We start from the raw sequence: 23,513 nt of genomic DNA on the forward strand, positions 1-23,513 counted from the left end.
GAAAGGTCTTCACAGAGAGATTTTCATTGTTATTGAATCATGATAGGAAGTTGTTGTCCTATAATCAGACAAAACTGTCTGTGTGCCTGTGCGCTTGTGTGTGTGTGTTCATGTCTGTTTGTCCTGCCTGTGTGAAGACAGTGAAACCATTGTTATTTTCTTACATTCGTCTAATTTAGTGTAGGTTTTGGCCCTGTTACTTTGATCGTAAATGACACTTCAGTGTGTGTGTTGTGTCTACAGTATGTGTGCTTTTCTTTATATGTATGTTTTTATCCAGACCTCTTTGAATAGGGGCCTTCTTTTTGCCATCTGTTGTTAAGCTGCTGGCTAAGCAAGCCTGGAGAATCCAAACAAACCGGCGGCACACAGCAAACGGAAGCTGTCAGGCCTGCATAGCTGAGCTGACCTCCCTGGCTACCGGTCACACTGCTGTACCAGGCTCCGAGTGGAGCACTGGGCCCAGACGGGCCCGCCTGGTGGGCCACTGTTTACTCTCCGCTCTGCGCCTGCTCCGTGCCCCCTCCTCTCTCTACCCTCTCTCTTTCTGTCTCCCTCCTCCTTTCCCTCCCTTCACTCCCTGCCGTCCATCATCAGTCCCGCTCCACAACCCCCTCTTCCATCCACACTCATGTTTAAAAACTTAATTTTCTACCCTGTTTTTCTTTCACTCCATTTTCCCCCTGAAAACATTTGTCAAGCCATTGCATTACCTGTTATGTGGAGAACAAACAAAATGGGATTTTTTATTGAAGTCAGCTTGCAACTTATATAATTGCATGCTGTGCTTTATATTGTTTAAACATGGCAATTTGAAATGTTTAGTCTTGTCATAAATATTAATAGATTAGTTGAAAAGTGCAGCAAAGGAAGGGAATATAATGGTTTGAAGTGGGTATAAAACGTTGATTTATTTATGTATTCTACATGAATTAGTTTGGAAATCTAAACATGGGTTAGAGAGTGTTTTTCAGAGGGCCTGTAAAGCGTGAGGTTTGAACATGGGTACCTGTTTTCCATGTGGAGAGGCTTTTTGGAAATGCCATTAATGACATACTTACTGGGAATCCAGCCCTGCCTACTTTGCATTACAGATAAACGGCCATAGTATAAAAAAATAAAAAACGCAATTAAAATATATAGACACAATCCTCCCGTTGCTTATCCGGTCGCATGTTTAAGAATTCTGTCAAATCAAAGGCATTTCGATTAAAATTACACTTATTGTTCACACTTATAAGTTAATTCCATTACTATATGTTTGCACACTCAAAGCCCTCCCCCTCCTCACCCAAATCCTCTTACTAGTTACAATGAGTGTCAGTAAGTTTCCCAGCTTCAATAAATTCACCACCAGTCTTACAATAGACAGCGTAATAAAATACAAATAAAGAACGGCTTTCCTATCCGTCGATCAGTAGGAGGAGTTCACCTACTGTGCTATCGTCACACCAGGAGGAGCCAGAGAGAAGGGAGCTTATTGCACAGGGCTGCAGCTAAGGTGCAAAGGGCCCCTTGTTTGGATCAGGGGTAGGGGTAGAGCCGGGGCCATAAATGCCAGGTGAGTTGAGACGTGTGCTCTCTCACTCAGAGAGTTGAGCAGAGAACCTTGACATTTAGGCCATCACCACGCAAACCCATCGAGGCCTGAGACGGGGGGAGAAAGGTCTGTGTCTGCTGAGCAGGACTATTAAGAACTAACCTATTAGCTGGGGGTTTTTTTTCTGGCTGTCTGAGAGCACTGGTCTCCTATCTAATAAACTCCAGCCACTGAGTAAACAGCCGGCACTGGACCCTGCTCTCCTCTACTCCTCCTCTCCTCCACCGCTCTCTGTTTCCCTCCAGTCTCCACAATGGCCACAGGGATCCGGTTACACCTGCGCACACATCTTCTAGCAATTAGGGGCAATTTGTTTGAAACCATTTCACATTCAAGGTCTTCCCTGGCGTCGGGGTCGGAGGACATGGGTGAGTCGGAGGAAATAAAGAGGGCTCTCTCCTGATGCGTCTGAGCAAACACACAAGACCAGACCCTCGTTTCATTTCTCACCACCCCTCTCCCAGTGGAGCCACCCTGAATGGAGCCCTCTCACTTTTCACACAACCACTCTCTTTGACCTGGCTCCCATTTTTCTATTATTTGTCTGTCAGTTTGAAATAGAGGATGAGTGTTGTTGGTCTCCTCTCTGGGCATAACGTAGCCTGTCGCTAGACTCATTATAACCAGCACATTTATATTCCTCTACAGTTGGACTTAAGTTATTTGCTATTTTTTGTTTAGTTTACTCTAAGCCAACAGATTATGTAGAGAGATAAAGAAGTGCCCTTGGTCACATGTCCAAAATGTGCATACAATTACAACGTGGTAAAAGGTGCAGGGCTGAATCAAAGCGAAGACTTGACTCTGTGGTAATTCTCTGAGCAGGGATTTGTATGGCACCCAGAGCTGGCTTAAACAGCAGGAAACCCAAAGCCTGTAAATAATGTGCAGACTGCATATAAAGACATCCAATACTCAGCCATTCCCTTATCGCTGTTAGATAGCACTGGGACATGAGAGCTGCTCCTTCCTTTATCAGAGATTATATTCACAAATATGGTGTGAAAGTATATGCAGATAAGGCAGCCGTGTTTATTGAGGCAGACCCGTTAAACACAAGGGAAAGTGTGAACTTTGAACACATTTGAAACAGAAAAATAAAAGAGGATTCCAAATGACAAGGACAAGGATACCAAATTGCATCGTCTTTGTTGACGATAAGACCTTGTCTGATCCTGGAGGGTGTTTTCTAATCAAAAGTTCCTGAAGGATTTTTACTCTGTACGTTTGTGTGTGTGTGCGTGCGTGTGTGTTTAAATACTGTAGTTTTCCTTGTCCTAGCTCATACTGTACAGCTACAGCTTAGCCTGTACTACAAACAACCAAAGCAGGACATTCTAAGGAACCTTCTCCAGTTGAACCTAGGCCTACATATACAGATTTGGCACGTACAAATATCCGAATCCGATTTGAGAAGACTCATGTTACTCATGCGATGTTTTGCCAGTTAGAAATATACACAGTTCATTCTGCTATGGTTTTATACATTAGAATAAGTCCAACTTTAATAAGTGTATCAACCCTAGTTAATTCTAGAAACATACAGTATCCCCCCCCTTAGCATTACATCTGCTTTCCCCTATAGCAAGATTGGCTCCTGTTCCCTTTGCAACTTAGTCACCATTATCTGTTTTGAGCAGTTTTTGTATCTGATCAGTTCCACCTAATATGTCTCTTGATTTGTGCTATTGTAGTGCCCAGACAACATGCTGTTCTCCTCATTTCTCTGCTCTTTAGATGCTCCAGCCTGTCATCCGCTGGCAGTTTATCGCAGGCGTCTGGAGCTGCTTTTAGACTTGTACGTCGATCAAGGCTCAGTACCTTTGAATGTGAGATCAAAAAGAGATGAATTCCAGGGAAAGAGGGTAGAGAGAGAAGAGGGAGAGAGAGAAGAGAGCGAGAGAGAGAAGAAGGGCTGTGTGTGAAGAGAAGAGTGGGTGCTGTGTAAACATCACAGTGACAGCTCACAATGGGTTATTTTAGCACGGTATTAGGCCTCTTCAAGGCAGCCAGCTACAGTCGCCTTGTTAAACAACAAATCATTCCTCAGCCTCTAGCCAGCCTCACCTCGGAAACACTCTGCATAGGTTCCCCAGCTAGTCCGTTTTAGCTCGTTATTTTTCAATAACGACAAAGTCATTTTGACTCATCCTGTGTCTTTTGCTCTTAAAACAATTTTACAACGTCATTGGGTGAAACCAAGTGCCTAAACAGTCTGACTAATAAGTGATTATTGTCTCCTTGTATTTTCTCACTTTTGTCAAATATAAAAGTATTAAATAGTTTCTAGTTGATGACCAACTTGGATGAGGAGAAAATACAGTGTTGCGTTGCAGGTTACTGTATTTCTGCTGATTGATTATAGTGTAATGTAGGCTTTTTGCCCATTTTCATTGGTCAATGGTCCCCAGAAACGTATATCTTCATCCACGACTGTCTGGAACTCCCATGATATCCTGTTGACTCAAGTATCCTTGTCCCAATACCCTGTTAGTAAACCAGACACATTACACCAAAACATCTGTGTGTCATAAGTTAGAGAAGACGTTTGAATGTTGCCCTGTAGTAATCCGTGGGCTTGGCTTAAACGATTCTGTGCTCTGTTGTGCCATGCTACCTCACCAGGTAAAGTCATTCTCTCTTAGAATAAGAACCTGCTCTCCTCTTTTCCGTTATACAGCTCTGTCATTTGTGTTCTATTCTCTATTAAACTCGACTTCCTGCTGCTCATTTTACATATGTACTGTAGGCAATGTGTATATAGCTTTTACCCATCAATTAATACTTACCTACGACTTGAGCTCATTGTATTACGTTGTTCTTGTGCTGGATTTCTTAAGTGTTAGTAGAGCTGGTGATGATAAACCGAAAGTTAGCGATACCGACCAAACCGATCACTTGTTATAGGCATTTTGCTGATATCGTTCATTACGATAAGTAGCCTGTACTAGAGAAATGTGAAGTTTGAAATGAAATAACTTTGCTAATATGGCTGATTGTTAATGGAACAATTGATGGCTACAACCATCAAACTAATAGTAGTGCCAGTCTCACCAATGTGTCGGAGGAAACACCGTTCACCTGACGACCGCGGTCAGCCTGCAGGTGCCCGGCCCGCCACAAATCCTCTCCTAACCCGGGCGATGCTGGGCCAATTGTGCACTGCCCTATGGGACTACCGGTTGTGATACAGCCCGGGAACGAACCAGGGTCTGTTGTGACGCCTCTAGCACTGCAACGCAGTGATCTCGCCCCCTTGTAGTAATTGTTTAATGGATGATTGAAAACAAACTGTGTTGCACATTAAATATATACTTCGGGATTTTGGCAGTGAGGCCCTCTATCAACTTCCCCAGAGTCAGATGAACTCATAGATACCATTTTATGTCTCTGTGTGCAGTAAATAGCGCTAGTACCATTGCTAGCTAGTGTTAGCGCAATTCCTAACTAGCGTTAGCATTAGCTCTGGAAACTACCTCTAACTTCTTTCATACTGGACACAGAGATACAAATGGTATTCATGAGTTCTGTCACAAGAAAAGGGTATACTATCTTTATGAATGTGTGGGCTTGAGGTTTTCCTCTCGCGAGAGGGAGAGAGAAAGAGAGAGAGACACGCCAGGAGAGTGGCCTCTGTAGCCTGTGGTCATATTCTTGCCTCATGATGTCATCCCACAGGCCTGTGTTAGAGAGGGGTCAACATATACACACAGACCAGCGCACAGCTGTTTGCCCCTGCGTCTGAGCTGAGCTCCCCTCTCATCTGTTCCTTTATAGAGCTTAAACAGGCCTACAGATCAACTCCTTATCCTATCACTCTCTCTTCCGCTTTCTCTATAACTCTTTCACCATACCCTCTTCCTTCTGATATTTCACTTTCATACAATATTTCACACATTCCTCTTATTCTTTCACACGTTTCTTTAACTTTCCATCTTACATCCTCTGAGCACCTCCCACCTTTTTCTTCTTCAACATACCGCTTTTAATTTGACTCCGTCTGGCAATCAACCCAGCTTATCAAATAATTGACTTGAGGACTATAACTCTGCTGTGTGAGATGGGCTTGGATGTGCCCCCGACTGTTTGTTTAAGTTTGTTTAATTGTGGGAGTAAGCGTCTGAGGAACATGGAAAGAATGAGCCCAGTTATTTACTCAGATGTTTTACTGGTGTAGGTGTGAGACTGGCGGCTCACTGTGGGAACACGCGCTTGCTTTTCTTGGTATCAGTGTGGTTTTCATGACCACTGTTTTTCCCAGCTCCCCGGCTTTGTTTGTTCTGGATGGCATGTTTGATTATTTATCGTAAGGGAAAAGGGAGTAGCTGGAGCAATAAACATGTGACTGCACTGTATTTTGTTTTCCACTGAGAAGGCTGTGTCCTTTAACAGATATTTGGAGCAGCAATAAACCTTTTATTTGCTTTCTGGAGAGGTGGGGGGGGGGGGGACAGACAGAGGGAGAGGAGGATCAAAAAGCACCGATCTCTTTTTCTGTTTACTGTAAGTGCCACATATCAACAGAAAAATATTTTCACTGGCCGGTTACTATTGATTTTTGTCCCTTTTTATCCACAAGTTTGTTTTGTCAACTGATTCTTGTTTGTGCGTTGAGAGGAGACTATGGAAATGTGTTTGAACGAGGCGTGGATGGAAAACATTTTTATAATGTCCGTTTTGTTTCGTTGTCCATCTGCAGTCCGAGAACACATTGTCACGGTTGTCGTCGGGAAAGGAGGACCAAAATGCAGCAGGAATGTGGATGCTCATTTTACGTTTATTTAACTCAAAAGTGAACACCAAAAATAATAAACAACGATACTCACGATCAACAAAACAGTCTCGTTAGGCTCACTCACGCTAAACAAGAAACAGGCAAAACAAGAAACAATCTCCCACAAAATACAAACCCAAACACACCCTAATATATAGGACTCTCAATCACAGGCAAAGAGACAACACCTGCCTTCAATTGAGAGTCCCAACCCCAATTGAGAGTCCCAACCCCAATTAACTAAACATAGAAACAGATTCACTAGACTAAACATAGAAATACATGAATATGACACAGTGCCCAAAAACCCCGGAATACATAAATCAAATGCCCTTCTACAACAACCACCACCCCGAACCACATAAAACAAATACCCTCTGCCACGTCCTGACCAAACTACAATAACAATTAACCCTTATACTGGTCAGGACGTGACAGTACCCCCCCCCCCCCCTCTAAAGGTGCAGACCCCGGACGCACCTCATAAATAAACAAAACCCAAAACAACAAAACATTCCCCTAAACTAAAGGGAGGGAAGGGAGGGTGGCTGCCGTCACCGACGGCACTTGTGCTACACCCCCCCTCCCCAACCCACCTATGCTGGTGGTGGTTCAGGCTCCGGCCTACTGTCCTCCAGAATGCCGACCGACTTAATCTGACTGACGGGCAGCTCTGGCGGCTCCTGACTGACGGGCAGCTCTGGCGACTCCTGACTGACGGGCAGCTCTGGCGACTCCTGACTGACGGGCAGCTCTGGCGACTCCTGACTGAGCCGACGCACTTGAAGCCTGGTGCGTGGTGCTGGTACTGGACGTGCCAGACTCGGAACACGCACCTCCAGGCTAGTGCGTGGAGCGGGAACAGGGCGAGTCGGACTGGGCTGACGCACTTGAAGCCTGGTGCGTGACGCTGGTACTGGAGGTATCCGCCTGGGAACACGCGCCTCAGAGCTAGTGCGTGGAGCGGGAACAGGACGAGTCGGACTGGGCTGACGAACTGGAGGCCTGGTGCGTGGTGCTGGTATTATCCTCACCAGACAGCTAGCACGCACCTCAGGACTATTAATAAACGCTACTTCAGGTGACAACCCTAGGACACGCTCTGTAGGGTGAATGTCGTGCCTAAAACACCAACATAGTAGCTCTCTCATCCTTTTCTCCTCCAATTTACCCATCAACTCCTTTATAGTCTCTGTTTCTCTCACCTCCCATTTTCCCCCCGACTAGCTCTGGTTCCATCCTCGGCTCCGCCGATCTGTCCGTGTGCCCCCCCCCAAAAAATTATTGGGGCTGCCTCTCTGGTTTCCTCGCCAGTCGTTTACCCCGGTAGCGTTCCCGGTCCTCACCGAATTCCTTCTGTTCCTTCCAGTCCACCTGTTGCTCCTTCTTCTGCTGCTTGGTCCGTTTGTGGTGGGAGATTCTGTCACGGTTGTCGTCGGGAAAGGAGGACCAAAATGCAGCAGGAATGTGGATGCTCATCTTTACGTTTATTTAACTCAAAAGTGAACACCAAAAATAATAAACAACGATACTCACAATCAACAAAACAGTCTCGTTAGGCTCACACACGCTAAACAAGAAACAGGCAAAACAAGAAACAATCTCCCACAAAATACAAACCCAAACACACCCTAATATATAGGACTCTCAATCACAGGCAAAGAGACAACACCTGCCTTCAATTGAGAGTCCCAACCCCACTTAACTAAACATAGAAACAGATTCACTAGACTAAACATAGAAATACATGAATATGACACAGTGCCCAAAAACCCCGGAATACATAAATCAAATGCCCTTCTACAACAACCACCACCCTGAACCACATAAAACAAATACCCTCTGCCACGTCCTGACCAAACTACAATAACAATTAACCCTTATACTGGTCAGGACGTGACACACATTGTCGTTTGGGTTACATCTGTTGTGTTAAAAGCATTACGATTGGTCTCAAGAAAACGGTTGAGCCCCAAGACACAATAAAATATCTGCTTTTAGTTTGAATGTTGTTCCTTTTTTTTAACCCACCATCATTTTAATCTCTATTCCAGGCTCTCCAAGTGGCTCGACAGATCCTTCTACAACAACAACAACAACAACAACAGCTGCAGCCTCATCAAGGCACCGGTCTAAAATCCCCCAAAGGCAGTGAGAAGCAGCCAAGTCTACAGGTACTACAACACACTCTCATACAGTATTTCATGTTAACAACATGCAAACGGTATTGTTTGCTGTTGCACCAGTCAACTGTCATATTGTTACTTCCTGGTTGTAAACCTCAAGACAAACACAAGCGGTTGGACGGTTGTAAAAGTCACTTATTAAGTTGAACAATGGAGTGCTGAACTTTCTTGATCTTTTCTATGGTACACTGTGTGCTGTTTTCTTTCTGTCTGTCGGGGGGGATGCACCAGGCAACCTGCATAAACAGGAAATTAAGAGAGGCAGAGCGAGTGACGGTTGTAGACCAACCACGCTCGTGTGTCTGTGTGTTCGTCGGTGGGGATTGCAATGGTGGTCAACAACATACATTTCAGACTGTGACACTTTAATGATATTACTATGTAGAAAAGACAGGATTGTATATAGCCTAGACTCACAGAAATCAGCTTCTGAGAAATATTTATGTATTCTATTTTTATTTTTTTATTTTTTTAAGCCAAGGCAATAATGCACACATGCAGTATTTGTGTTGCGGGTCAAGACCTGTTGTAGCAGTGATAAGTATGTGATAGATGGATGAGTGGCCTGTTTATAGGAAGGATAAAGGAGGAGAAAAAAGAGGATAAAGGATGAGAGAGGGGAAGATGAGGTGAGGGTTCCAACTCTCCAGCAGAGATCTGAGCATGGGCATGCTTTAGGAGCTATTTGGTCTCTCTCTCTCGCTCTCTATCGCTCTCTCTCTCCTCTCTCTATCTCTCTCTATCTCTCTCTCTCTCTAACACTCACTCACTCTCACTCATATTGAGGATCAACTGTTTTCACCACTAGCAGGAGGGGGCACCAGGGAGCAGACGGGATGTGCGGATGGGGTGGGGGGGTAAAAATTAGAGGGATGCATGGAATTTATTTGGGTAGCCTTTGTGATTTTTCATCTTTTCTGCTTTTGAATAGGAACAGCTATCCGTATCTGATGCAATATTTACGTTAATTTCAGATCAGCAGTTTCAGCTGCCTCAGATGCGTATCTTTGTTTGAACAAGGAGGGGTTGTTTGTTTCAGTGTGAAATTGCAAACGACTTCAGGGCATATTTGGTAATTAATACGAAGGCCTGTTCTGTATGTGTGTGTATATCTAATATTTAATACCCCCTTTCCCAGAGGAGGCCCTTTTTAATGAGCTATTGTTGCAGCTAGGTCTAATGTCAGGTAGTGAAAGAGGCTCTTTGTTGTGCAGATGTCTCAGGAATAGCTCCAGCGGATGAAATATGACTGTGCTGACCTTTCAGTTGTGTGCGTATTTGTCAGGATTCAAATAAGTTGAAAGGATCAAACTAAACAGTTTCCCGAGTCAGGCTGGGAATTGTGCAGCAGAGGTCAACAGTGGGGTCCACATGGAGGATTCCAGCGTACAGCCAGTTGTTGGTACGTAGTGAAGTACTAGACCATCTCCCGCAGACAAAGACAAAATTAAAATTCTAATTTATTAATGTATACAGAGATCTTGCCCAACCTGTCACTCAGCTATTGAAAAGAGAGCCGGGGCCTTTTTTCTCTTCTCCCTGCCCAGTACTTGTGAAGAGCACAGGCTGGCTGGTCATACTATCTAAATAAAATGCTAAATTGCCTCCTCTGTAGTGTTGTAGGCTATGTACAATTTTTCCTATGTTGAAACTGTCATAATGAAAAGCCACAAGTGTTTATTTATCTCAGAGTAACAAACTCCCTTAATTAAATACATAAATTCAATGGCTGTGTTCGTACATAATCAGAATGTGTGTGTGTGTGTGTGTGTGTGTGTGTGTGTGTGTGTGTGTGTGTGTGTGTGTGTGTGTGTGTGTGTGTGTGTGTGTGTGTGCATCAGTTTATAATATATTTGGTCTTCCTGCAGTGGAGCAGCTTCTTCATTCAGACACTTTAGCCAGAAGGACAAACCCACACAGAGAGAAAGCACTAGAAGACCCCTTTAGTGCAACAACATTGGCATTCTCCACAGCATACTTGGGGATAATGATTTTTGTATTGAGTTGGAACAGGTCATCAAAAGACATAATACAACAATTATGAGCTGTGTAGTAAGCTGCCACCCCTGAAAAGCACCTGATGTGTAGAGCTGTGTTTAGCTGTCTGCGGTGAGGGGCCATTCATCTTGGCAGTCTCCCCATTAGACAGAGAGAGATGCATGACCTCTGTGACTCACTCCAATTCATTTTATTCAAGTCAAAAATAATGAAGCGCAGAATATCTGAAACATCAGAAAGAAATGACCTGCATGGAAGCGGGGAGAAAAAATCAAGCACGCAGGTGAATCCTTGATCAGCATGAAAGGGCTCTTTGGTTTTATATCTCCAAGAAGAGGGGGTCATCTCCAAACCCCCCCCCCCATGAAACTTGTAGACAAGATGCCGCATGTCCTGCTTGTATACAGTTACCCAGGGTCTTTAATCAGACTAAATCATACAAACAGCTGTTAGCAGGCTGGAGAGCAGCGTAACATACTTGACTGGTCAAAAAGCGAGTAAATTACTGACAGAATTGACACATGTAATTAAAAGAGTCCATGCCACTTTACCTCGCGCTTCACACCTACAGTGGCGCGGGACGAGAGCAAGCAACTCCCACCTCGCTAATTAGCATTATCAGTGAAATGGTAGGGTTTGACTCATTAGTTCCATGTGCATTTAATTAGAGGCTGGCTGAAATTGGATTTAACTTATTACTTTTTCATGGATCACTTTCTTGTCATCACTTCAAATTGGATTGCGGCCCCAGGTAACTAATTATGCCAGCCGCAGGATCAGGAGTGGAGAAATAGGTCATTAGGAACAACACTGTCGGACCCTCGCTGATAGTCCACTCACACCGTGGAGCGAGAAGGGGGGAAAAAAAGAGTCTCATTTGTGGCATTTCTTAGGAGCCTGCTCAGTTAACTGCGCCACGCTGCAAGGCATCCTGGGTCGACACCCAGCGCCTACAGTGGATTATGTGACATGAAGCTGGGCTGAAGATGTTATGTCAACATGGTTCCTGTGCCATCTGTGTAATGCCCAGATTAGACTTGTTCTGTTCCAGGTCTGAATGGTGGCCTTGATGGGCCTTCATTATTTATTATTCATGTCACTAGTACCATTAGGTACTGTTAGGTAGGCTGAAAACCATCCATGGTTCTCTATATGAACTCTCAATGAAGAAAGTTCACTTTTATTAGCTGGTATTGGCAGCTCAGAAAAGACAATCCTGAGAATGTGTGTGTATTAGGACTGAAAACAGAACATGTTAATGGGTTGACAAATGCCCAGTCCGCCTATTAGGCGTATTTTTATAATATTCTTGGTTGTAGACAGATTATTTGTAGCACAGGCAAATGCGTCACATAGGGCGGCAGACTACAGAAAAAAAATCCCTTGTTGAATCTTTGCGTGTTCTCTGAAAGCAACATGTAAAGATCAGTTCTTTTCATATTTCTACTGAAGCTGAGTCCTTGAAGCTTGTGAGAAACGGAAAACAAGAAAAGAGAAACAGCTTTTTTATGGTTTCCTGACTTCCTCTGTTCACTGAAATGATGCGTTGGCTTCCTTTATATTTAAATGAAATGATCATGATTCGTCTGATAGGTCATCTTGTCAACATCCTCTCATCAATTTTGCGTTGAACATTTTCGTGATGTCAAGGGAGCAGTGCTTGTTATTCTTCAGAAATTGGCAAAATATGGAGAGAAAAAATCCAGGTGAAAATCTTACGCTCTCTCTCGCTCTCTCTCTCTCTCTCTCTCTCTGTATCTCTCTCTCTCTCTCTCTGTATCTCTCTCTCGCTCTCTCTCTCTCTCTCTCTCTGTATCTCTCTCTCTCTCTCTGTATCTCTCTCTATCTCTCTCTCTGTGTGTCTCTCTCTCTCTCTCTCTCTCTCTCTCTCTCTGTCTCTCTCTCTCTCTGTATCTCTCTCTCTCACTCTGTATCTCTCTCACTCTCTCTATATCTCTATCTATCTATCTATCTATCTCTCTCTCTCTCTCGCTCTCTGTATCTCTCTCTCTCTCTCTCTCTCTCTCTCTGTATCTCTCTCTCTATCTCTTTCAGTCTCTCCCAATCTCTGTTATACACCATTGTGCACAGTCTCACAGAGGGCATCTCCAGGTCAAAAGTTAATCTTTTCAGTTTTACATGAAGAAAGCCTTTTAAATTCTGCCTCCCCTTCGCCGCTCATATCCTTCATTTGTTGTCTTTGGGGCAGCGTGTGACAGAATGCAGGGGCCAAATCTCAATCTGACAGGGGATGAGAAGCCCCTGGCTTTCTCTACTTCTGTTTTTTGTAGTAGACCCATGGCATTGTCCTGACACATGCACACTACAGCGCGCCAAGCTGTAAGTCATTAGGCTGCCGGGCCGGGGCCTGCCGGCTGGACCTCAGCCAGGGGTCTGAGGCGATCAGAGGCGGCGATCAGAGGCGGCGTTCCGAGGCGCTCCCTCCCGCAGCCCAGCGGCCCTGTGGCCCAGAGTGCTATCCGTGGTGGCGGGCGAGGCGACAATGAGCCCGGGCTCGGCTCACTTTGGCCCCCTGCCCAAACAGGAAGGCCAGCTGAGATAACGGGACAATGGAGGTGAGCGCATCCACTCTGTGATGAGCGCCCAAGGTGTGGACCCCAAATGAGCCAGGTTTCCCGTTTTAAACAGACATGTTCGGGTTCAGACGATCAAGGCCAGTGTGGTTGGATACTCCTTTCAACGGTCAGTAAACAGGGACTAGGTCTACTCCTTGTTTTGAACTGGGATTGAAATGGGAATGTTCTGACAGATACTGTGTTATTAGAGAAATTAATATTTTTCATGTTCAACAGCACAGTTAAAGATGTTTTTTAGGTCCAGAATCAAATCACATATGTCTGTGGGTGTGTATGTAAGTGATGTCTCTGTCCTTTTGTGTTTGTAAAAGCTCTCAAGGTGATGTGGTAATGAATTCTTATTTGATGTCTTTCTTGCTTTGAGGTGATTTAATTCGCCAGGAATGATCAACCCAACGCTGATCCCTGCATCCATGTGTAACCAGGGATCAGGATGTCTTTTTCACCGCTTGTTTTTCTTGTCATATTGTAAAAATGTATTATGTGTACTGTATATATTAGAAACAGGTTTGGATAATTCGGTCAGAATGAAGTCATCCCTTGTATTTCCAGGCAGTCTGTTCCAGCCTGTTAGTAAGCCTCAGCCATCCGATGACTGTCGGCCTGACTCCAGTCACACTGCCATTTTCAGGAGCTTTTTATGCTGAGGCCTGATGTTTCCCTTCAAGCTCTATCCCCGTCTCTCCCTCCCCCCAAATCTTGTATCTTTAAATCATTCTCCGCCACAGTATCTTGATGACAGCCATGTGTTGTTTGGAATGATTCACTCCCCCTTTAGGGGGATAATGGGTAGATGTATGGACTGTGAGGACAGAGCATTCATATCCATATAAAAAAAACATCCACTCAAGTATCTCATGCATCTCTACATTTATCATAACCGTTATTTAACCAGGTTAGTCTCGTTGTGATAAAAATCCATTTTTCAAGAGAGACCTAGACCATGACAGCAGCATCAACACATCAGTATCAGACAATCAGGCACATGACATCAACTAGATGAAAATGTCATCATTACAATAAGCAGTACGTCAGTAACGAACACAAGTCAGAAAACATCCGAGGGCAATAGGTCAAGCGTCAGAGCTTCACAACTATCCAATTGTACTTTTTTTTTTTTTTTTTTTACTCCTCTAGGGACTTCAGGTCCTGGAGTTTTAAGTTGGCTTGGAGGGAATTCCAAGACCAAGGCGATAACTGATGAGCATTCTTAACTGATGACTATAACTGACGCTTAACTGACCAGCATGCTTCGCAGGATTAAAATCAGGCCTATTGTGTACACAGATAGTTTTAGTTAGTGTTATCTACTCACCTTGTTTTACTCATATGGTCTTTAGAGGGGGTGTACATTCCTGAAAACATGCATGAGAGATGTTCCGAATTGAATGACACACCATAGATACTTATATTCGTTTTGGGCACTGAAGAGTACGTGTTTATAGTCCACGCCCTGGTAATTCATGTAGCTATGACTTGTTTCTGGATACCAAATACTTGGCACGGATGCACTCGAGTGCCCAAAATGTACTCAAACTAAGTATTTTTACCATGTTGACATAATACTGTTTGATAAAGATGACTATTTGACTGCTCATTCCATTTGGCATCATTCAACTATAGGATTTGTTTTTTCCCTCAATAAAATGTCATTGTAAGGTGCTGTACTTCTTTAATATAGTGTCTGATTCAAAATAACTCTATATGAATCAATCGCGAAAGAATACAGCACAAAATTTCCCCACCCCCTAAATTAATGTTGCACATCGCTGCAGATGTTCTTGTTTTGACTAAGCGAAAACCACAGCAGACAGAACACAAAGAAACACAAACTTCGCCCTATGCTGGCTGGCATATCACCTCAGGAAATATTTATCAAATACAGACCACAAATCTCCTGAGTTAACAATGTGTTCTTCAATGCCTGAAATGAAAAGTAAATATCCAAACCAATAACACAATAAATCCTTGTAACACAGTGTAACAGGCATAGGTTACTGGTAACTTTCAAAGTTTACCAGTAAACTACTAGAAGTTTGGTAACTTAAGTTTTTGAGGGGAATTTTATCACATGACATCTAGTGGCCTTTTGGGGTGTCTGTAATTATCTCTGGACCTCTGTGTAGCCTTATCACATGTAAAATATATACAATCATCAAATAAGATTTTTTGTCAAAAAAAGTATATATAGAATGACAAAGCTGTAAAACATTATCCTAAATATAAACCATCAACTTAGGGAATACCAATGGTGTTTAATATGAGGGTTTCAGCATGAAATATCCTTTGTATAATGTCAATAATATGTCTTTGTTGTAAATGTTTTTGCGCCAAATCGGTGGCAGTTGTGAAAAAATACAATATTTGGAGAGTTGCAGAGTTAATTGAAAATAATGCTATCGTTGATTTAGATGCTTTTTTCAATATGGTCTATCCACTAAACACTCATGGACAATATGGACACAGATATATAAAAAAAAAAAAAAAAAAACATTATATATGAATAAAAATGTTTGGTTTTTCAAGTTCAGATGAACTTTTAATTAACAAAATTACCGAAAGTTCTGGTAACTTCGGTAAATTACCAGTAGTTTTGCAACCCTAAACAGGCGTGACTAAAGGAGTCCGCATTCCCATCCGAAACAGTTCGTTTTCGTCTTCGGCAAAGGTTTATTTGGCCGAAGTCAGTAGCTGAAGTCTATGCCCCTTCGTTGGTGATTGGTCAACAGTAAGGAATCTTCAACTAAGTTTTTATTGTCATTCAGCGAGAGACTAATTATTTTCATGCAAATGTTTTCACTTGAGAAATACTGCAGAAGACATCGTAGTTAGATGTAAATTCTTATTGACACAAATGCGAAAATGAATGACAGATTTCATTAGTACTGACTATTTTGAGGCTACGGCATCTCAAGATGGACAAACAGTACTATTGCCGCTTTTTTCGCTTTTCTCTCTTTCTCCTGCAACGTATAATTTTTAGGTCTGGCATAGATCACATTTTACATTGGACGTAAAGTTACGACCCACTTATGACCAACTGGTGCAACCGGCCCCTAGATCTGTAAACTATGATTTACTTTTCTCAGACAAGAGGGAACCCCAACAATGTTTGTTTTCTCATGATTAAAGTTAAGTTTACAAAATTTTTTTCAGTATAAGGAAAAAGGTTTTGTATACAGTTTATATTTTTATTTGAATTGTAAAATGAGTTAGATATATCTAGATACTGTATGTATTATACCAACGTTGATATGGCTTAGAAGGAATGTATTCTCCCACTTTGTTTATTAATAGGAGCTGTGTAACGTGAACTGCGTCATCGTCTTTAACCCCAGAACAAATCCCTAGTCAGAACACCAGACGTTAACTCATACTTTCACTGTAACTCAGGCAGGAAATTGAGTATTTTATTATGTCATCTCCTCACTGTGTCATACGCATAAAACTGAAAGCTCAAGGATATTGATGATCCTCTGTGTTGATAAAATGTGTTTGTAAAAATCTATATGTATCTCATCGTTACATATGTGTAATTACTGTATACAGTGCAGGCTCAGGCAGAGGAGGAGAAGAGTAGAGTGGGAGGGGGAGAGAGGGGAGGCTTGAACTGTATATCTGCTAAATTTATCATGAGGCCTTTGGGAGCATTGAAATGAGAACAGTGACCTATTACTGCTAAGAAGGTGTTTTATTGAGAATATGCCGACATGCAACTCCAGGGAGATACTGGGGAGAAGAGTGTGCCCAGAGCCGATACCAGTGTGTGTGTGTGCGTGCGTGCGTGCGTGCGTGCGTGCGTGCGTGCGTGAGAAAGAAAATAAAGAGCTTTTTTTTCTTCTACTTAATTATTCACTAAGATATGTATTGGAATTGTCACTTTTGACACTTGAGGTTTCCCAGTCAATAATTGATATAGGTCACCCGTCTTAGCAAAGCTTGTTGTTAGTTATTAGCAGATGAATGTAATGGATTGTTAAGTACGGGCTGTGTTTGGTTTACCAGTGTATTTGTGAACTGGAATGTATTCCATGAGCCTTCATCCTCAGACAAACTTTTATAGACATTGATATGAGCAGTTTTGTTATGGCCATGTTTTTCTTTTTTTGTGTTTACTGACATGGTAATTAGCTGAGTTGTGTGTTAATCCTGATTTTAAAGTATTATTTTAATGTCTGAAGTATTCCATAGTTATGGCACATCTGAAACAGGCTTGAATTGATTAAGTGTATTATCAGACAATACAGACCTATTTATCACGATTTAAATATCATTATTTCAAAACCAGGAAAAATACATGTAGACGTGTTTTCAAATTCTATTATCTCTCGCCTGTGCAGTTCATACATATCCAGTAGGGGGCAGAGTCCTGTTCACCTGTTTTCTCTTTTATATACTAGGTGCACATGGGTGTTTATCCATGTGATGATATTATGACAGCTAATTCCTCTTATCGTGATTAAGTAGTAGTGATACTACCAAAGGTAGTACTATCTGTTGTGTAGTGAAGTATTAGGACAAATGGTTTTAGTAGTTTGTAGTGTCATCAAAGAGTACATCGAGTTTATTGCTTACGTTTACAATTTAGACACAAAGGGCAACATTTCTTTAAAGATCCCCTGGAAAAAGAAAGTGGTGATAGGGTCAATGGAAAAGCAGTTTCTTACTAAGTGCACACAAACTTAAAAAAACTAAACTAAAATAATCAACAAACACATTTATAATAAAAAAGCATTTATTTTAGAATGAAATGTTTGTGTATGGTATTGTCCCCCCCAAAAAAAATAAACAACAAAGCATCTCAATTGTTTGTTGGCTGTTTGTTGTTATCAGAATATAAAATGAGTTTGTCTCTTTGTCCTGGCGCTGTAAACAATTCCATTTACCAGAACAATAAAGCGTCTCATAGCAGGCTAGATTCTTTCTTTCAGCTGGATAGCTGTGTTTACTTATCTGTTGTTTAATTAAAGGGCCTCTTTTCTTCAGACGTCCATTGTTTCAATAGCGCGGCCGGAGTTTCAGCATGGGTCAAAGGGTTAACAGCCGTCAACTGTGGCTTTTTTTTTTTTTTAAAGGGGCCCCACACAAAGGCATGGTTTCACCTGCAGCTCGGCCTGAGGCTCCCTATTGTGTAGGCCATTTGAATTGATTATGTTTAGGGGGCTGGTTGTGATTGGTGGAGAAGGGCGTGGTTGATTGGATAGTTTTTTATCTTGTCAGCCAGGGAGCAACCTTGTGCGTGCAATCTGTCTGTATCCCGAGGAAGGCTGGAGACGCCACAGCACAGCAGTGTCCGCCTGCCTCTTTGCCTGCCTTCCTGCCTCTCATTCTCTCTCTCTCCATCGTGCTCCTCTCCGCTCCACTCCACACTGCACGGCCCAGCTCTCTGTTTACCCTGCCAGCTAAATGGAGTTTGTCAGGTTTGTCAATATGATTGATTCTGCAATTTTGCCAGCTTTCTTGTGTAAAACTTGACAATTTAATTTGTCCAGGGAAAAGAAAACAGGGCTTTTGTCTATCTGTTGTTGTTCTATCATTGTAATTGGTTCATTTTATCATGCAGTTTGTTTAAGGGGAGAACAGATCCAGGTTTTAGTGTGTTCCGTAGATAAGGACAGAGTACAGGCTTGCCCTGAAGGCTGTTACACTACAGGCATGTGTGATTTGTGGGGAGAAGCTGTGTTTTTAAAGATATGTGTTTACCTGCTGTTAGTTGCTGATGCCATTCAGAGATCGAGATTTTCCCTTTGCTGAAATGTGCTTCAACAAATGAAACGTTTTAAGTGTTTGGTTTATTTGTTTGTGTATTTAGTTACACTTTACATGGAGTTAACGCTTTACATTAACTTTCACTATACATGAAGTTGCTCCTATGCCAGTTTAGATACTGTATGCTGTAGTAAATATTCCAGTTGTGTTGGTTTTGTTTACAGTACTGACACTGTACTAACCTGATAATCAGGATCTGGTACTTCAGTACGTGTTGTTGAAATATGGAAAGTTCTAGGAAAAGCAGTGGGGCATGTTTCTATTTTAGACTTGAAGTTGTTTATTACATATTAGTATTTAGTATATTATACATCCCAGTGTGTAGTAGGTACATGTAGCCCTCAGCTTCACTAGCGCTTGCTGTTGTTGTTTAGTGTAAAAGTGTTACATGAAATATTCACAGTTTGTGTGTGTTTTTTGAGCTGTGTGTGTTTGTGAGCTGTGTGTGTGTGAGTGTGTGTGTGCCATTCAGACTTGGCTCTCTCTCCAGGCTATCGACAGTATTCCTGTCAAGTGAGGGAGGTGATGGGGGTGGGGGGGGGGGGTTGATCCTCTCCTCACTCTGTCACTTGAAATTAAGGGAGAGGGAGGCATAACTCTACATTTGACGTCGTCACTACGTAACCATTTTAGCCCGACTCAATCATTCTAAATGTCAGCAGCGACAGTTTTCCTGAAAAGTTGTTTTGTGTGCGTGTGCTCACGCGTGTGTGTGTTGTAAAGGAGGTGGGGAATAGAAATGAGTGGTGAAGTTCAACCCCTCTACACCAACTTCCCCCTATTTCCCTGGTGGTACATTTGAACCCCACGAAACACCCCTTAGGTATTAGACTGAAGACAGTTATTGACTTTGTGGTGCTGGTTTAACTTTTAATGATGTGAGAGCCTCCAGAGTCTTCCAAAACGACATTTTCAATTAATATATTAATGCATGCTTTGAAAAGACCCCCGTTTTCCTCACTTTTAAGGCTAGTGTTTTTTACCCTCTACCCCCTCTGCCATGTTTGTACTGAGCACCAGACTGTGTCTGAGGAGCCCTGGCGTTGGGAGGGAGCTTTCAGCAGCGTAGTGTGTCATGCTGGTAGAGTGCAGAGTGGCTGAAGGTGTCTGGCAGAGAAGGGCCGGTGGAGGTACACATTAGATGTGAGGAAAGTAAAGTCTAAACAGCCAGTGTGCACCGTAATGCTGTGCAGCTGCACCGGCCGGGCTGGGGCTGCATTTTGGGAGAGCTGGAGTGCGAGCTGATTAGGTTGACAGTTTGTAATCAAAGTTGATTTATTGTTCATTAGTAGTGCATTAGCCCTTTCAGGCAGGGCCGTTATTTGTCCAGTGGCCTGTCAAGGCGAGAGGCTGCCAGCACCTGTCATTTCTAAACCATGACATACTGTAGGCAACCAGATATTACCCTGTACCCAGAGAGGGGGGCACGGGGCCAGCGAGAGCCCACAGCGCTCTGGGATATCCTTTACAGGACTGGCCACTGCTTTGCAGTGTGAAGTGAGTGAGGGGGGAATAGTTTAGCGATGATATAGAAAACCACCAGCTGCTCTCTGCTGTTGCTGCTGACTCCTCGCTGGATTGAGGAACGTTTTGACTTGAAAAGAGCTTTTGTTCAGTTTCAAGGTGCATTACTGCTCAGCGCGCTTGTTCAAAGCGTGCCTCTATTTCAGATAGGCGGATGAAGTCAAGATGTTATGTATTTCATGGGTAGAGATAGTCAGTTAACAGTATGATTAAATGGTGTATAGACAGTGATGGGTGTCAAAAAAAAGTATAACGAGCCTATATTTGACAATTGTCCTGCACGACTAGAACGTATTATGTGATACTGTGTTGATTGCTGCTGGGCTCCTCAAAGAAAAAAATAAATGCTTTATTTGTCAAAGTAGGTGTGGAATAATTCAGTAGGCAGTACCCAGATATAAGCAGCGGCATACGTGTTGGATCTCTATCTCTGGAAGGCTTTCACACATACTGTAAGCCAGCTGCTGACTTCTCCCGTTTTATTATTATTAATTGGCCACATGGTTTTTCTGACTCACAAAAGATGACAACAACACAAGCCGGCGTAAAAAAGCAACACAATTTGTGGCCTCTTGTCTGCCGTCATGGAAACAAGGATTAGGCTTGCGTTGCCGGTGTGCAGAGTATGGAAACAATCTGCATGAGGACGTCAGGCATTGTCTTTGGGTACATTTTCATTTGAAGGGGATTTTAAAGGCTGTGATCTTAATTAAATCTCAACTGACTCAAATAATGCATCTGAAGGCACGCAGTGTTGCGTAACGGTGCTGAGCTGGTAAACCATAAATCACGCACACAGAGGGACGCGGGAAGAGAACCGAAGAGGGGGTTCTGGTGTTGGGTGGGGACGCACGCGCCAGGTCTACGACAAGGTGAATGGGATGGTGAATGGTGCTATTGTAGGCAGTAGAGTTGTCATCACATATTCTATTTTTGTAACGTGTTTCAAACTTGCCTGGTAAGGGAAATGTCAGAACGTGTGAGATGTTATCAGTGAAAATGGAAACTGGAACCCTCATTAAAAAAAAAAAAAGAATAATTTGTGTTATAAACTTTGCTGGATTTCAGTGTTTTACATTTTTTAAGAAGTCACTCACTTCAAAACATAACTTGCGTAATTGTACACAGGTGTAGTGTCATAATTTGTGTTATATCACATCATTTTAGTGCACATAATCTTTGTGCAATACAGATGTATCTCTATCAGTGAATACATTGGAACATAAATACACTGAAAGAAATCATCCTCTAATTAAGTAATATACTCTTACTACAGCCAACCACAGGAGATGGCCCCCAGTGATCATATTTAGCTGTGTGATGACTGTTTGAATAGCGGAGACGTTACTGTTCCTCTCAATTCCTGAGACAGTGTATAGTGTGTGTGTGTCAGGGTGGGGACCATGCCCTCTGCTCTGTGCTCAGCAGTGGGCACCTGCAGTGGAGGTCTCCCTGAGTGTGGGAAAGAGCCGACACCACGCAGCTCAGCTGTTATAGTTAGGGTAAGAGGCTCGCTCACTTCTCTGTGTAGTTTGTTTGTTTTACGGAACGCTGGCCAAGCTTTGCTGAAAACTTGTTTGTTTGTGGTTTAAAAGTTAATTAAAATGCAATCTTGAGTTTTGTTTTTACAGTTGCCGCGTATCGTTTCGATCCCCTCGCAGAATAGAAATAGCAAATGGGGAGAATATGTGACTGTGATTATCCTGTTTATCTGAACTGTAAACATTTTTTAAAGCAGCTTGAATTTGGATGACAGAGAAGAATTAGTTAGGGCTTAACTGAACCAGGATGAGTAGCTCTGTTGCCTTGGGTTCATCATCATGCATGTTGTAGTCTGGGACCTCATACATTGGTTATTGTTTAACAATAAACATTTTATTTTTATATATATATATATATATATATATATATACATATATATATATGAGAGAGAGAGAGATAATAGTAATACACACAAACAAAAATACACCAAAAATACAATGAAAGAAACAGATATTCTTTCATTGACCCTTTTTTCCCAGCAGAGAAAATGTGCTTGACACATTCTCCATACCGCTACCCACCTTCAATATTTCAATAAACCTAAACGAGTCATGAAAAAAATGTGTCATTCCGATCTTGTCGAGGGCTAATTATGTTCATGCATCACTTCAATGCAATGAAATCCTCATTTCGGAGACATTTTCATGCTCGAGATTATATGCTATTCAGGACGGAGCGCCGTTACTTTTACAATGTCTCAGGCCAAGGTAAACCAACAGCATCAAACAGGCTGGGTTCTATGATTTCTCAAGGGCTTGTTATTTTCTACTTCTACATTCTATTTGATGTCCTTACAAAACAAGATGACACCAGGGAGCAAGATATAAAAGTTAGATTTTTTTTTTCTTCTCCTTTTCATCTAACCTGTTCCTTCATGGCCAGTTTAATATCAGCCATGGTCTCATTGAAGTTGGCCCCTTTTTCCTCTTTCTATTCTCCTTAATTGCCCCTGTATCACCAGGAGGGGGAGGGAGGCTAGCCTTATGCCTGGATCTGCTTCTCTCTCTCTCTCTCTCTCTCTCTCTCTCTCTCTCTCTCTCTCTCTCTCTCTCTCTCTCTCTCTCTCTCTCTCTCACACCACACTTTGACCTTTGCCTTCTGGGGGGGAATGCTGGTTGGAGAGGGTCTTCATTAAGTGTGAATCAGTGAATGTCCGACGTCGTCAGATGTGTGGCCAATATTTCCTCATTAGAATATCATTTCCGTGCTTGTTCTCGATGGTGGCGCACAAAGCCCGAAGTTGGCTTAGTGTCTTTTGAAGGAGGCAGTCCTAACCAGAGCAGAGGCTCCCATCACTCTGTGCTGTGCCTTCCCTTCACTCTGAACACGCTCTTGCTCTGTTCTCCAGGCAGCGCGGCATCAGACGCTGACTGCTACGCTGACCTCGTCCCTTAGACAACTAAAACTGCATAGTTTCAGAAACATTTTTGTAAATAGATTATATTTTAGAAATGTGGCTAACCTGTTGTAAGTTACTGTCATGATAATAATGACAGAGAGTAAGGGATCGGTATTGCTGCTGT

The 23,513-nt window shown here is 42.7% G+C and overlaps 1 protein-coding gene across 21 annotated transcripts in view; it reads left to right on the forward strand.

Annotated features, from left to right (window-relative positions):
- Positions 1 to 23,513, forward strand: part of LOC106582854 (forkhead box protein P1-B) — a 213,748-nt gene that overhangs the window by 146,869 nt on the left and 43,366 nt on the right. For 15 of the 21 annotated variants that reach the window (XM_045705053.1, XM_045705056.1, XM_014166388.2 and 12 more), the window contains one exon: positions 8,429 to 8,548. In XM_045705053.1, coding sequence (XP_045561009.1) covers positions 8,429 to 8,548 — 120 coding nt within the window. Of the gene's footprint in view, positions 1 to 8,428; positions 8,549 to 18,278; positions 18,576 to 20,868; positions 21,321 to 23,513 lie in introns of those variants that run through there. The other 6 variants (XM_045705057.1, XM_045705060.1, XM_045705059.1 and 3 more) reach the window with 5 other exon arrangements.

This window comes from Salmo salar, chromosome ssa22 (assembly GCF_905237065.1).
Source record: "Salmo salar chromosome ssa22, Ssal_v3.1, whole genome shotgun sequence".
NCBI lineage: Eukaryota > Metazoa > Chordata > Actinopteri > Salmoniformes > Salmonidae > Salmo > Salmo salar.